At 42.4% G+C, this 15805-nt stretch overlaps 1 protein-coding gene across 1 annotated transcript in view; it reads left to right on the top strand.

The window, feature by feature from the left end:
- OLA1 (Obg like ATPase 1) overlaps positions 1-15805 on the top strand; it is a 164188-nt gene that overhangs the window by 93702 nt on the left and 54681 nt on the right. The window contains exon 5 of the mRNA XM_004577049.3: positions 5348-5523. Within this exon, the coding sequence (XP_004577106.1) occupies positions 5348-5523 (176 nt within the window). The remainder of the gene's footprint in view (positions 1-5347; positions 5524-15805) is intronic.

Genomic DNA, 15805 nt, shown 5'->3' with positions numbered 1-15805 from the left:
GACCTAGCCCAAACTTCTACACCTATGCCGATTACCAGTGGGTGCTGGATTCTAACCCAGTTTGGCCCTGCACAGACCCAGTCCATACCTGTGCGAAGGGAGATTGCAGCCATGTCCAGCCCAGCCCAATGCCCCCATTCTGGCTCTCACCTTCACCAGTAGGGATTCTAGCCTTAGCTCCCCAACCAGGCTTATTCCTAGCCACAGATCTTGCAGGTGCCAATGGAGATTGCTGTTTCGCATGGGTGAACCCACATATTCCCCTGCAGATTTTACCCCCAGACCTGATTTACTCATGTATTTGTCTAATTTATGGCCCAGTCTCACAATTCCCGTTCGCTTTTCTCACAGTCGTTGGTGGATTCCATGTTGTAGCCCTTCAAGTAGAGTAGCCTTACTCATGAAAGTCCCAGAGAAGTCATTCCTTACCTGGACATGAACACTCAGGTCCCCACTCATTCCTGAGACTGTATAACCCCTCGCCCCAGGTTCCCGGAGCACACTGCCGGGTGGCCTGAGGGCTTTCCCTGGCACCATTGGCGTGTGGACTACGAGGCCTGAGTCGGTCCCCTACTCTCCTCCACCCCTAACCCCTGACTGCAGCCATGCAGCTGGGAAAGTGCACCTGCACCTCAGTCCAGACTTGCTTGAGTTCCACCCACAGCATAGTGAGGGAGGGCGGAGCCAGGATCCTGAGCTGTGAGCTGTGGTTATCTGTGCTGACCTTATTTTTGTTTCTGAAACACTTCAAGTTTGTTCCCGTGTTAGAGCTTTGATATTCCATGAAATCTTCTACCATATTGCATTCCTGCCTCACTCTGGCCATCCTGATCTTGGCTCAAATGCCAGCTTCTCAGAGGCATTCCCCTTTGCCAGCCTCAGCCAAATACTGCACAACAGCTTCTACCTCTCCAACACACCAGAGATAAAAGTAGAAATCATCTAACATCTTACCACCATGAAAATGGTTAGTCTGTTCAAGCATTTCTCCTACTGAACTGAATTTACCAAAAGATGGAATCCAAATTTAATCTTTGTACATTTTTTCACATTTTTGCCTATAATAAACAGAAATCTGACAAAATTAAAAACAATAAAAGATAAAACTAGAGTGTCATTAAACTTTGTAGTCTCTAGAAGCCCTGAGACAAAGGCTTGCTGTGTTAGTAAATAGATGTGTTTAGGGGCTGGCATTATGATGCAGCATGGAAAGCCTTTCCCTGGGATGCTAGATGCTCCACTTCCCTGCCAGCTCCCTGCTAATGACTTCGGAAAAGCAGTAGAAGATAGCCCAAGTACTTGGACTCCTGCAAGCAACGTGAGAAGTTCCTGGTTTGGGGCTTCAGGTTGATGCAACACAGACTGTTGCAACCACCTGGGGAGTGAACTGACAGATGGAAGTTGGTTCTCAACTCTCTAACTGTGACTTTCAAAATAAGTAAACAGATCTTTTTTTAAAAAAAGATAGGTTTGTGATTTAACATTAAAGAAAAGACTACCCTGGGTCAAACTGAAACTCTTTTTCACATGGTTGGAAGGATTGAAAAGAGCTGTAATAGAAGTAACTTTCCCACCAAAATATAGTATAATTTTAGTATTTAGTTTTTTTAGTTTATACATGCATTAGAACTAGATACTATTTTAGTTAATTTAGTCAAGTTGAAATAAGTAACTGGCCATGTAATAGGAGAAAACTATACTAGTAAACCAGTAAGAATTCCTAGGCAGGGAACAGATATGTTTAAAAAGGTATTTCAAACTTTTCAGATTTTAATTGAATAGCATATACTCATATTCCTCAAAATTATGTTTTGAGTAGTTTCTCTGAATTTTTTCTAAATTACCAATTCCTACATTATGGGGAGAAAAAAAATACAACAGTGCATGACCCCATGGCTAGAAATTCAGTATGGTTGCATCTCTGCCTAGCATTTGGCTGTATCAGCCTGTTTTGTGACATGGAAACAGAAATAAAGAGATATTCTTTAGAGATTAGGTCAGTTGTCCAAGATTCTGTGGCTAGCAGGTCTGTCTGACTTCAGAGGACCGTAATCTGAACCCACTCAAGTATTACACACACACACACACACACACACACACACACAAAACCAAGGTGTGAAGATGTGTTATAACAGTATGTATTTGGAGGAATCTTTTTTTTTTTTTTTATTGATTACATTGCATTATGTGACACAGTTTTACAGGCACTGGAATTCCCTCCCTCCCCCGCCCCATGGTGGATTCCTCCATCTTATTGCATTACCACAGTTCAAATTCAGTTGAGATTATTTCATTGCAAGCATATACCAGGCATAAAGTCCAGCATCTTATTGTCCAGATAAGTTCAATGGTTTCTTGGGGAGACCATCTCTGGTCTGAAGGTAGAGCCGGCAGAGTATCATCCCGATCAATTAAAAGCCCCGACATTACATCAGTAACAATTTATAATGTTATGGAATTAGTTGACATGGTATTGAGTAACCAATATGTTAAAAGAGAAAAAAAAAAGAATGCAAGTTCTGAACCACATCCTGTGACTTCTACATTGACAATTCCATTATTAGTTTATATACAACCGGGTTCTATACACTTTAAAATGGCTATAGATTACTAGTCAGCTGTCTCATGTCTATTTTAATTTTAGTATTTAGCAGTTTATAGCGTTGAAGCATGATTTTGCTGAGCCTGGGTGTTTTTCAGGTTGTCTAACTCTATAACTCTAACAAGACATATGTCAACAGTTTAGGTGAACAGTTTTAGGAGCGGTGTGCAGAGAAATCTTCAATACCCCGCTGAGGAGTAACTAATCTTTGTGTCCCACCCAGTGAGTTATAAGTGCATCTTCGCTGACCGTTTCCTATCTGTTTCTAAGCTTTCCTTGTTGTTCTCTATCTATTCTAGTTTGTTTGTTTGTTTGTTTGTTTTGAGGGGTTTCTGGAGCGATCCTGATGGTCATTACAAGAGAGGGTGGGGACCCAAAGTCGGCACCAGGCAAGGACCAGAGAAAGCTCCTCTCCCTAGTCCTGAAGGAAGTTTACTGTTCTTCTGTTTCTGTGGACCGCTCAGTGCTCCTGGTTGTCGTTCCAATGACCTTGGATCCTGCAAGGCAGGATTTGGGCTTCTTCTATCCCATGTGGTAGATCCAAATGGGGGTGGGTGACCTCAGAGTTTTTGGCCTCCAAAGGCACTCCATTTCCTCGTGGTCTCCTTGGCAGTTGGGATGTAGTTGGAGGAATCTTTGACCCAGTAGCATGTATTTGACAAGTGATCTCTTAAAGTCTGGCCTCTGAAATAGGAAGTCTATAGCTGTTTTATGCCTTACCTCATCACAAAGCAATTCAGTATGTTCTTCTTGATTGATTTTTAAAGGTACTTGGAAAATATATATTTTCAAAAATAAAGTTTAAATTCTTCTGATAGTGTGTTATACCACACAAAGCGAATAAAGTAATATTAACCTTTTAGGGTATGGGAGCAACAGTGTTATCCAGAGTGTGTGGAGGCTGTGTTTTAAATATTTTCACGAGAGTTGCTGGGAGAAAGGGTAGTAAAAATTCTTTTTAAGACTACTTAACAGACCCTAGGCAAAGTGCTATCTAGAAGATAATTGAAAAGTTATAAGTAAGTAATTCCTCTTCCTTTGCATTTTATTGTAGCTTTTTGCATTGGATTGTCTCAGATCATAAGAAAGCTTTGTTTGCTTTTAGGAGACTTATACTAAGTTCTTCTCTTTTATTCGCATGGTTCAATTGAGGATTTTAATGAAAAGTTGCCCTTCAAAACTCACTCATAATTTACTGTAGAGATGTTGTTGATTTATTGTTCATTGTGTTCATATAAATCTGTGAGGCTGATTTTGTGCATAACAAGTTAAGCTATTGCCTGTCAACACTGGCATCTCTTGTGAATGCCAGTTCGGTCCCAGTTATTCCTCTCCAGTGCAGCTCCCTGCAAATGTGCCTGGAAAAGCAGCAGAATATGGTCCAAATCCTTGGACCCCTGCACCACCTGGATAAAGCTCCTGGCTTCAGCCTTGACCAGCTCAGGCTGTTGTAGCATTTGGAGCATGGTCGATCTCTCCCTCTCATCTCTGTGATTGCCTTTCAAATAAGTAAAAATAAATCTTAAAAAAGAAATTGTCAGTTGTGTGTCAGAACACACAAATATGTATATTTTAATTCCAACGTATGTTTATTACTGAGCAATCTACAGTAAGATAAGTAATTATGTTTAATAATTGGAAATTATATGTAAAAACTGTCTGAACTGTAATAAGGCTATCTTTTGTAACTAAGAATGAGCCATATTCATCTTTTCTCTTACCAAATTCAAGCTGCTTCATGATTTCTGTACCTCTATGTAAAGTAAGTGATATCTTATGTTTGGAAACTTCCCCTTTGGGGATCATAATATAATTAGTAAGATTTGATTGATTTAATTTGTTTGTAAATGTGTGTGTTGTTGCCTATGGATGTCATTGCTTTATGCTTATAATATTTCTTGGGATTTGTTCATTTTTTGTGATACGATTCTTTATCTGGTAATTTGAGTAAATCCCAGTTGAATTATGTTGCCACATTATGTCTTCAAAAGGGCATGAAGTCAGTACACATGCTTCAGTAATATCTAGTTGTTTTACCCTTATGTTTCCAGTTGGCAATTTGAAATTATGGCTTCTACTGCACTTTAAATATGTGATAATAGCATGTGTTTCTAATAAGGGCCAGCACCATTTTGAACAGATAGTATGAATGGTTGTCACTCATATATGACAAATGCACCTCATCTGCTTCTTTGATAGCCCCCTAAAAACCATACCCTCAAATCAGGCCGATGAAATTAGCTGCTGTGTAAATTGTGTGTCTGAGTGGTTCATTATCTAATCACCGTCAGAACCACAGTGCTAAAGTAGATTGAAGCAGGGAAGAGGTCTGCCAGATGATTTCAGGAGCCCCCCGCCCCCAAATCTGGTTTCCCTTGGAAACTCTAATAGTGTAGTTTAGAACTTCAGGCTCTCATGCCTGGCATTCACTGTCTTTTAATGTACCAAACTTGGAAATGCCAGTAGTTCTGGGATATAATTTTCTTCTTGTAAAGACCATCATTTTATTTGTCTCAATCAATTTTTGAAATGTTGAGGCTCTTGAACTATTATTTTATTGTTAGTACTCTTAAATATTACTAAATGAGAAAACAGAATACCATTTCCTACTTGTGTAGAATTCAGGATAATTTATTCATTATAGCTATTTGTGAACCTTCTAGGAATTTTACTACTCTAGTCTTAATCCTAATAATCTTCTATGTTATTTGTTTATTGAATCGCTTCCCTTTAATTCATTTCTAGGTGCTTTTGAAGATGATGATATCACCCATGTTGAAGGAAGTGTAGATCCTATTCGAGATATAGAAATAATACATGAAGAACTTCAGCTTAAAGATGAGGAAATGATTGGTCCCATTATAGATAAACTAGAAAAGGTGGCTGTGAGAGGAGGTGATAAAAAACTAAAACCTGAATATGTAAGTAAAAAATTTTAGCTGTTAAATTTTAAAGAGTTTGGGTTCTTTTTTATTAAATGTCTTTAAAATAAAGCCCATAGATATTTATTATTGTTAAGAAATTTTAAAATGCTGGGGGTAGGTATTTCTCTTGAGATTTCCAGAAATGTCTTTTTTTTTTTTTTTTTTTTTTTTTTTTTGTGAGCACACAGGATGCTCTAAGATGATAAGCTGGAAGGGAACAATAGCTGAAGACCAAGCTGCTAGGCTGCCTAAGATGTCTTCAGCAAGCCACAATTGGCACTGGTGTTGACTGCTTCTGTGGCTGCTAGCTGCCATAGGTCGTGTGTTAGTACTGAGGAAGCATGGTTTTATGAAAAACCTACTGGATTTAGAGAAATTACTGAATGTATGAATTACTGAATATATGAATTTAATTTGAAGAAGTAGTTGTAGAAAGAATTGTTCTTTCATAGGAGTTGATTGATAAATACATTTCAGGTACTTTTTTCACATTAATGGATATTAGTAGGATTATAAGAAAGTTTTAAAATCAGTTTTGAAATTCTTAGGTTAATATGACTACAATTATTTTAGGTTTAGAAAAATGTGATGCCTTAACTACATTTTCTTATTAGTATCTTCCAGCATCTGAATTCAGTTTTTGTATTTTGGTCTTAGGAGAGAGTTTTAAATCTTTTCCTCATATTAATTTTAATTTGTGTGTTTGTTTTTAATTTTCATTTTGAGAAACTGATTATCCCAGCTTTTCCCTTTTACTTCTGTAAGATATGTTTGCTTTTCTGTTGACTTGAAAGAGAGAGCTAAATGGAGCTTCGTTCCCTGGCTCTCTCCCCATTGCCCACAGCTGGCTGGAATTCTGAGGAGTCTTGTGTATAGTTGGCAGGAACCCTGTTACCTGAGCTGTCACCATTGCCCTCATGAGCAGGAGGCTGGAGTCTGGAATCTGAACCAGACCCTGAACCTAAATATTCCAACATAGTCCTTGGATGGGTCTTAACTGGCATCTGAATATGTGAGTTAAGCACTAGCCTAAATACCTACTCCCTTCCTTTCATTTTTCATAAAATTGAAAAACTGTAGGATTAAGGAAGAAATCAATTACAGAATCAATGTCTAAATTTAGGCACATTATCTATAAATTATGATCAGTAGCTCCTGCACGTAGAACGGATGGGATTTGATTTCTTTGATGGTCTGGAGCAGACCCAGGTTAATTGACTTCTCCTTACATTGTGGTTATTTTCTATTCAAATAGAAGAGAGAGGAAAAGACGTTTAGCTAAGGAAATTGCACAGGTTTAGGATAAACAAAGAACATTCCTTTTGGAAAAGGGCAAAAGATTTTCAAAATGTCAGGATTTGCTCCCAAACAGTAATGGTTGTTGATCAGAATAACTCATTATATAGTCACTCCTCTGTTAATGAAAATCTGTTGACACCCATAGATTTTTTTCAGAAGCTTTTGCTGACTTAGGGATGAATTTCCTAATCTTGCTTTTGTTTAAATAGGGAAAAAAAAAACCCTGTGTAAGACTTGCAAGCATAACTTGGACTTGTGTTTTCAGAAAAAACAAAACATTTTTCCCCATTTACTTTTTACTTCATCATCAGGCTCTTCTCAATAGACAGAAAGCACGATAATCTAATTCCTGGTTTCTGAAAACATGTTAATCTCATATGTAGTACACACTTAGCTAAAAAACAAACAGTAGTAAAACCTTCTTACATGCCAAAGAACATTGTTAGTGTCTCCCAAACTTCCTCAGCATGTGCAGAATTTCACTCTCCATTTTCCAACAGTTAATATTTATAGTAATGATTTCCTTTTTTATACTACCAGTATACATTTGTACATCAAAAATAGGTAGTTATTTTTGCCTAATTTTGCGCTTGATATAAATTGTATCATTGTGTGTGTACATTTGTCACATTTATATTGAATTCTTTTTTCTTGCCATAAAATATTTCTTTTTAAACCGTACGTTTTTACTGTCAATGGGCATTTGAATTTCCCCTCATGTTTTTAGTGATTGCGAATAGTACTGCTGTGAATATTCTTTCAGATACTCCAAAATGATAATCTAGAAGTTGATGTCCCTTCAGCTGTGTTAGAAACACTGTTTTCTTTGTGTGAGAATTTATCTTGTCAGTACTTGACTTTTTTCATTTTTGCAACTTTATAGTACTGTAATAGTATTTGTGGTTATAAGTTACAATTTCCTAACCATTTAAAATTGAATACATTTTTCTATTGTTTTTGGCCCTTTGGGATTTCTGTTATGAAGCGTTCATTCTAACTCTTTAGCTCATTTTTTTTACTATTAGGTTATTGTCTTTGTCTCATTAATTTGTGGAAGTTGATTGAATATTCTGGATAATTATTTCTTTGTTACAAATGCATTACATTTACTCTCTTGTTTTTCTTATTGCTGTTTGTTTTTATTGTTTCTTTTGTTTTAAAATTTTTTTTAATTTGAAAGGCAGATTTACAGAGAGGGGAGAGAGACAGAATCTTCCATCCATTGGTTCATTTTTCAGATAGTTGCAGTAGCCAGGACTGTGCCAGGCTGAAGCCAGGAGCTTCTTCTAAATTTCCCACATGGGCACAGGGGCCAACCACTTGGACCGTTTTCCTCTTCTTTCCCCGGTATATTGATAGGGAGCTAGATTGGAAGTGGAGCAGTTGGGTCTCTAACCAGTGCCCATATGAGATGTATGTGTGACAGGCAGACATTTAGCATGCTGGACCACAGCGTCGGACTCCTGTGATATTGAACAAGTCTTTATTTTAAGGTTAGTGTCCTCTGTGCCTTAGGATTCTTTCCAACCTTAAACCCTTCAGTATAATTTTGTATCTTCTCAAAACAGCTTTATTGTTGTACCTTTTAGAGTTGTTAAAAGTCTTGAGGGAGGCATCTAACTATTTATTTTAGGTTCCCAAATGGAAAACCTGCTGTCCTAGAACACTGTATTAAAAATGCTATTTTTCAGCTCTGGTAAAACATTACCTCCATCTTAAATGAAAGAGCTGTGACATCTTAGCTCACCTTCTGTGAAGGGTTTGGCTGAGTACACTGGTAGAAGTGGCCCAGAGCAGCGGTGAAGTCCCAACCCTTTTGGAGGGGATGATGAAGGAAGAAATGAGGGTTCATAATCCACAGGCTTTGTCTGCTTTGGCTGCTCCCCACATCATTTCCATACTTTTTTTATTCCCTGATAATGCCCAGACTTTAGTGTAGACCAGGGATACTTCAGGTGTGCCCTGGAACTTAGATTGTAGCATTGTATCACCTTGGAGTATGTTAGAAATGCAAGCAGTGCATCTAACAAGTCCTGGTCTCTGAAGGTGTGCTTTAGCCAGTGCTCTGTAGCCGCTGTGAATGCAGGTGGTATAGGCCTCCTCAACCCTATTTTGCTTGTTGGTGTGTCTCTTACTAAATAATCGGTACCGTGTTTTCTGTGTTTAGACCTGTTTCATGTTTTTGTTGTCTTTAGGGAGGTGTTGCCTAGTTCTTGCTGTGGAGATGTCCTAAGTATGATTTTATCAACAATTTTCCGATGTTTTAATACAGCTGTAACAATTGATGGAGTTAGGAGCCAGTATGTAAGTGCCACAAAAGACAAGGAAATACACTCTTAAGTTTACTTAAAATGAAATGGGTTGTGAGCGGCTGACTGACTGCTTATTCCCTAGACTTCTGTTACTTGGGATTTTTTTTCCACTGCTATGTGTCTTTTTAAAAGATTATTTGTTTTTATTGGAAAGTCAGATTTACAGAGAGGAGAGACAGATCTTCTGTTCACTGATTTCACACCCCATGTGGCCACACAGCCAGAGCTGAGCTGATCGAGAGCTAGGAGCCAGGAACTTCTGGGTCTTCCATGTGTGTGCAGGGTCCTAAGGCTTTGGGCCGTCCTCGACTGCTTTCCCAGGCCACAAGCAGGGAGCTGGATGGGAAGTGGGGTTGCCGGGATTAGAACCAATGCCCATATGGGATTCTGGCACATGCAGGACGAGGACTTTAGCCACTAGGCTACAGTGCCGGGCCCACAATATATTATTTTTATGTTGAATTTTTATTGAGGAAAAAAGTCTATGGAGATCATTACCTTTATTTGCTGTCCCCCCACCCCCAAGGAGTTAGAAGCTGTATACGTTGTCCTTACTCATTTCTAACTGACATCATTAAGTTTGTGCTGGAGAAAAAGTTCCTGAAGTTTCTGATTAAATTTGGGGAAGTGGTGTGGTGGGGGCGCATGAAGCCTCATGGGCCACAGACCTAGGCTCCCTGACCAATTTTAACAGCAGTCACAGGCTCTAGGATCCCTTCTGTCTTCACTGACTTGAAATATAGACAGGCAGTGTGATTTATAACTCAAATGATGAAAGCCTTTTTTTAAAAAATATATATTTTTTAAAGATGTATTCATTTTTATTGGAAAGCCGGATATACAGAGAGGAGGAGAGACAGAGAGGAAGAGCTTCCGTCCGATGATTCACTCCCCAAGTGAGCCGCAATGGGTTGGTGCGCGCCAATCCGAAGCTGGGAACCAGGAACTTCCTCCAGGTCTCCCACGTGGGTGCAGGGCCCCAAAGCTTTGGGCCATCCTCGACTGCTTTCCCAGGCCACAAACAGGGAGCTGGATGGGAAGTGGAGCTGCCGGGATTAGAACCGGCGCCCATATGGGATCCCGGGGCATTCAAGGCGAGGACTTTAGCCACTAGGCTACGCTGCCGGGCCCGATGAAAGCCTTTTACATTTTCCCAAGACTACTGTCTTGAGTGGCAAAGCTGATGAACACATGGAAGGCTCACTGCCTGTTTATCTAGACTGGGTATCTCAGGGTGGTTTTTCATAGGAACAGACCTAGGGGCAAGTATTGCAGTTCTGACAGTCTCCTTGGAAGCCATTTCAGTGAACTGAGACTGGGAAAAGAAAGAAACTAAACAAAGGATGTAAATGAGGAGGTTACCACAGTGGGCAGGCAGCTGGAGTCCTTTGGGAAGCAACATAGAAAGTGGCCTGCGGATTTGTATTAGAAAGATGATGCTGGTATGGTTTTAACCATTTGCGCTAGCATATGGTCTCCTCCTAGGAGACTTTTAAGGCTTTTCATGTGTTAGTATGTTTGGTCTGAGCATAGCACTGAATCAGTTGCAGGAGTTCAGTTTAAGAAATCATCAGCCCCAGTCCGCCATGTGCCCATGGCTCATGGCGGGCTGGGCCCGGACATGCCTGGGTGCGGCCTGCTTCCTTCTGGGGTGAGTACGCCGAGGGGGGAGGCCTCCGTGACTGGGCATGTCCGGGACCCACCCAACACCCTCATTGGGTGGTGGGTGAACGGGATTGGGGAGGGGCGCAACCTCGGGCCTGCAGGATTTAACCTCCGGCTGCCAGAGGCGAGCCGAGGGCTGCGGGAGAGGACGTCTAGCTCGGATCCCGAACCCAGTCCGCCATGTGCCCATGGCTCATGGCGGGCTGGGCCCGGACATGCCTGGGTGCGGCCTGCTTCCTTCTGGGGTGAGTACGCCGAGGGGGGAGGCCTCCGTGACTGGGCATGTCCGGGACCCACCCAACACCCTCATTGGGTGGTGGGTGAACGGGATTGGGGAGGGGCGCAACCTCGGGCCTGCAGGATTTAACCTCCGGCTGCCAGAGGCGAGCCGAGGGCTGCGGGAGAGGACGTCTAGCTCGGATCCCGAACCCAGTCCGCCATGTACCCATGGCTCATGGCGGGCACTGGCGCCAGGCTGTGCCTGCTGGCCGCCCGGCCGGGGAGCTCTGGAGTATTGGACATCTGAATCGCTGCTGAGATAGCTCTAGAGTGACCCCACTGTTTCTGGGATCTGAGTCAATCCTAAAGATTCCCAATGCCAGTAACTCTTCCTTTGAAGAACTTCCAATCCCTTAATAATGCTGAGCTTTGAACACCTATCAAGTAAAAGATAAGCTCCGGCTTGTGTAGCAGGCTGGCACCTAATGGTCCTCGGAGCAACCACGTGCAGGTGCGTGATTTACAGCTGGGAACGGTCCCAATCTGGGATGCCACAGCTGGGATGAGGTTCCCACCAAGGGGTGTATGTGCTGGAATGGGGGCTGCATTCTATCTAGGAAACAGTTGCAGTCACCCGAGGCACTAGTGTGGGCTGGGATTGGATGCACCAGGCCGGTTCAGATCCCAGCACCATCTGGTGTTATGGAGAAACAGGGTAGATGTGGGACTGACTAGGCTGGGTCTCAATCCCCTTCTGAGCCATGTGTGAGCTGTATGTGGGTATGGACGAGCCATGGCTGGGCTGAAACATCCAACAACAAGAGTCAGAATGGGGTGAAAGCCAGCCAGGAAAAGCCACTGTTCCTGCTAGGACAGGAGGTAAACTGAGTAGGGTTGGCTCAAGAACCCCCTGGCAAGCGCAAAATCTGGCATTGGGAGGGGTTCTGATGGAGGAGCCTGGGCAACTCCTCTGGCAGGACACAGTCCCTGCAGGTAAGCGCGAGAAGCATGATTGGAAACAGCCCAGAATAGGCCATGGAAAGTTTCCCACTGGCATGCATTCGGCATGGGTCAGGAGCAGACCAGGCTGAATCAGTTCATGTCATCCTCTGGCAAATCCGATCACCAGAACAGAGTGTGGAATGGGCCGGGTTTGGTTGCGACAAAACTAGTACACATTATGGAACGCCAGGGCGTGGTTGCCTGTACTGGATATGAATGCAGCACCCATCCAGCACACGTGAGATCCAGGAAGGGAGGGGCAGAGCTGGCGGGGGGGTTAAGGGGCTGGTCCCCTCGCTGGACAACCACTCCCACTGGATAGTGTTGGCTGGGATAGAGACAGACACGACTAAGCAAGGCTACAACACCTGTGCGCTGCATGTGGACAAGATCAGGGCCACAGCATCAGCTGGCAGAAGCTGGCACTGGGGACTAATTCTATCGAGTCAAATCACAGGACCACCTAAAGAGTGCATAAACCGGGACAGAGAGACCTGGGAGGGAAAAAGTGGGTTCCCCCTTCTTGGGTCACTATTCCCGTGGGAGGGCATGAAAACTAGGACGGGGCTGGGATGGCTAGACAGAGGCACTCAACAACATCTGTGAGGGCTGGATGGTTGAGTCGATTAGATAGAACTAAGCTTTAATACCCATTGACAAGTACCAGAGCCAAATGGGATGGGGGACAGACTGGTCTTCTGCTACACAAATTGGCAAACCAGGGTAGGGGGCAGGCTTGGTGGGGGTTATTGTGGGTCGCCCCGACTAGGCTGCAGCTCCCACTGGTTGATGTAAGGGCCGAACCAGACTGGACTGCAACACCCATTGGCTCCAGTGCAACTCGGGACTGAAAACAGAACCAACACAGCAATTGCAACCACCAGCTGATCAGGGTGATGGACTGTGCCGGGCCCTGTGCTTGCTAGAACATACAAGAATCTGGTCTGGGAATACCTCAAAGTATCTTTGGAGATCTCCCCACTTGAACTGCTGGACTCAGAATTCTAATCAAGAAAAGACAGAAGACAGAATAGGACAATCATTCATCTCAGCTACATGTTGGCAGCGAAATATGGGACAAATGGAGACTTCATGATGGACCATATCAATCAGTGGACCACCTCATCGAGCGAAACTGGCAGTGACTCATAACTGGAGAACTATTAACTCCACTTGAGCACATATCTCAGAGCATGCCCCACATCCGGGACTTGGGGTGGGCGGGAAACCGGGTGGGGCTTCTCCCTCAATATCCCCTTTTACCTCAGATACATGATGGAAACAATATGGACATAATAGCATTGCCCACCTCCCTATCCCCCTGAACCTTTTTTCTTTTTTTTTTTTTCTTTCTTTTTTCTCTTTCTTGATTTTCCTTCAACTATAGTTAACTATGTAAAGATTGTCAACAACAATACAATAAAATGGATTATAAAAAAAAAAAAAAAAAAAAAAAAGAAATCATCAGCGTGTACTGTACCTGTGAGGGCAGATAGGTATGCCTACTGATATGGATAAGGATACGCACAATCTCTGCTTTCCAATTATTTACCCAAGATACTTTAAAAAAATGTTATGTGAAAGAGCTACAGAGAGAGGAGGAGAGATCTATCCACTGATTCACTCCCCTGGTAGTCTCAATGGCCAATGGCTGAAGCCAGGATCCAGGAACTTCTTCAGGTCTTCCATGCAGGCAGCAGGAATCCAACCACTGGGGCCATCGTCCATTGCTTTTCCCAGGCCATTAGCAGGGAGGTAGACTGAAAGTGAAGCAGCTGGGACCAAACTTTTGTCCATGAAGGATGCTGGTGTTGCAGGTGGCAGCTTTATCTGTTATGCCACAATGCTAACCCCATGACCTAATAATTTTAATTGTTTTTGGTTGGTGCTTTGGTCACAACTTCAATTTGGTGGGGGTTTTTTTTTTTTTTGAATCTTTTTATTTGCTTTGGGTTTATCTTTAGTTTTCTCAATAGAAAGAGAGTATTTAAGAGCCAGCATAGTGGTGTAGTGGGCTAATCCTCTACCTGCAAGCACCAACATCCCATATGGGCACTGTCTCTAGTCTCAGCTACTCTGCTTCCTCTCCAGGTCCCTGCTTATGGCCTGGGAAAACAGCAGAGGATGGTTCAGGTCCTTGGACTCCTGTGTTCACATGGGATAACTAGAGGAGATTCTTGGCTCCTGACTTCAGATACGCTTAGCTCTGGCTATTGCAGCCGTTTAGGAAGTGAACAGTGGGTGAAAGACTGTCTCTCCTTCTCTCTCTCTCTGTAAAAACCTGCCCTTCAAATAAAAATAAATAAAATATTAAAAAAAAAAACATAAGAAATAGAGTAGAGGCAGACATTTTAGCCTGGTGGTTAAGATGCCACATAGGATCCCAGCATCTCATATTGAACAAGTTTTAAGTTACACTTCCAGTTTAGCAGATAACTCTAAGTTTCCTGTGAAGAAACTTTGTTCTACTAGGGGCCATTTGGATATTTATAACATAAATCACAGACCATGGGAAATTAGTTTATTAAAAGCTTACCTGGGCCCAGCGGTGTGGCCTAGCAGCTAAAGTCCTCGCCTTGAACGCCCCAGGATCCCATATGGGCACCGGTTCTAATCCCGGCAGCTCCACTTCCCATCCAGCTCCCTGCTTGTGGCCTGGGAAAGCAGTCGAGGACGGCCCAAAGCTTTGGGGCCCTGCACCCACGTGGGAGACCTGGAGGAAGTTCCTGGTTCCCAGCTTCGGATTGGCGCGCACCGACCCGTTGCGGCTCACTTGGGGAGTGAATCATCGGACGGAAGATCTTCCTCTCCGTCTCTCCTCCTCTCTGTATATCCGGCTTTCCAATAATAATAAATCTAAAAAAAAAAAAAAGCTTACCTGCTATAGATTTGTTGAATTTTTTGGTTCTGTCATGATTGCCTTGGCAGGACTAGATTAAATGATTTTATCATCCTTATATAACCTGCAGGCTGCATGCTCCCTACCCATGCATAAGATGCACCCTAGGCAACAGCCAGCAATGACACTGATCATAGGGTCTCTGCCATGTATGTTGGGGGACTCAGAATGGGTTCCTGGTCCCTGGCTGTGGCCTAGTTCAGCCCTGACTGTTCAGCAACTTTGGGTAGTGAACCAATGAATGGAAAATCTATTTGTCTCTTTCACATTAATATAAGTAAATTGAAAAATTTAAAGAAGCTATCTGTATAATTATGGTATCAGTTTGTTATTATAGTGGAGTTTACATTAAATGTTTACTTATATTCTCAATGGTTGTTCTAATTATATAAAGATGGGATTGATATAAAACATTCAGTTACTTGAAATTGATGATGAGAGTAAATATAAAGGAATATACTTAATGGTAAACTATGAGAGGTTTCTTTCTCATATTGGAAAGAAATACGGCTTCTTTCACTGGTTACATTCATTCTCCCCCCCCGCCCACCTACATTCATTCTTGTATTGCAGTTCTTAGCCCCATGCAATAATGCAAGAGGAAGAAATAAAGCTATATGAAGATTTGAAAAAAATTCAAATGCCATTATTCATAGACAGTATAATTGCCTATTTAGAAAACATGATCATATCTGATTAATGAAGTCACATGAGCATTTGATTTTTTTTTTTTAATGAAAAAAGAAATGTTTTGCGGGGATGGCATTGTGGCATAGAAAGTTTATCTGTTGGGCCCGGCGGCGTGGCCTAGTGGCTAAAGTCCTCGCCTTGAACGTGCCAGGATCCCATATGGTCGCCGGTTCTAATCCTGGCAGCTCCACTT

The sequence above is a fragment of the Ochotona princeps genome, chromosome 5 (genome assembly GCF_030435755.1).
Source record: "Ochotona princeps isolate mOchPri1 chromosome 5, mOchPri1.hap1, whole genome shotgun sequence".
Lineage (NCBI taxonomy): Eukaryota > Metazoa > Chordata > Mammalia > Lagomorpha > Ochotonidae > Ochotona > Ochotona princeps.
The sequence above is the reverse complement of the archived record's forward strand: the minus strand, read 5'-3'. Positions and strand labels throughout refer to the sequence as shown.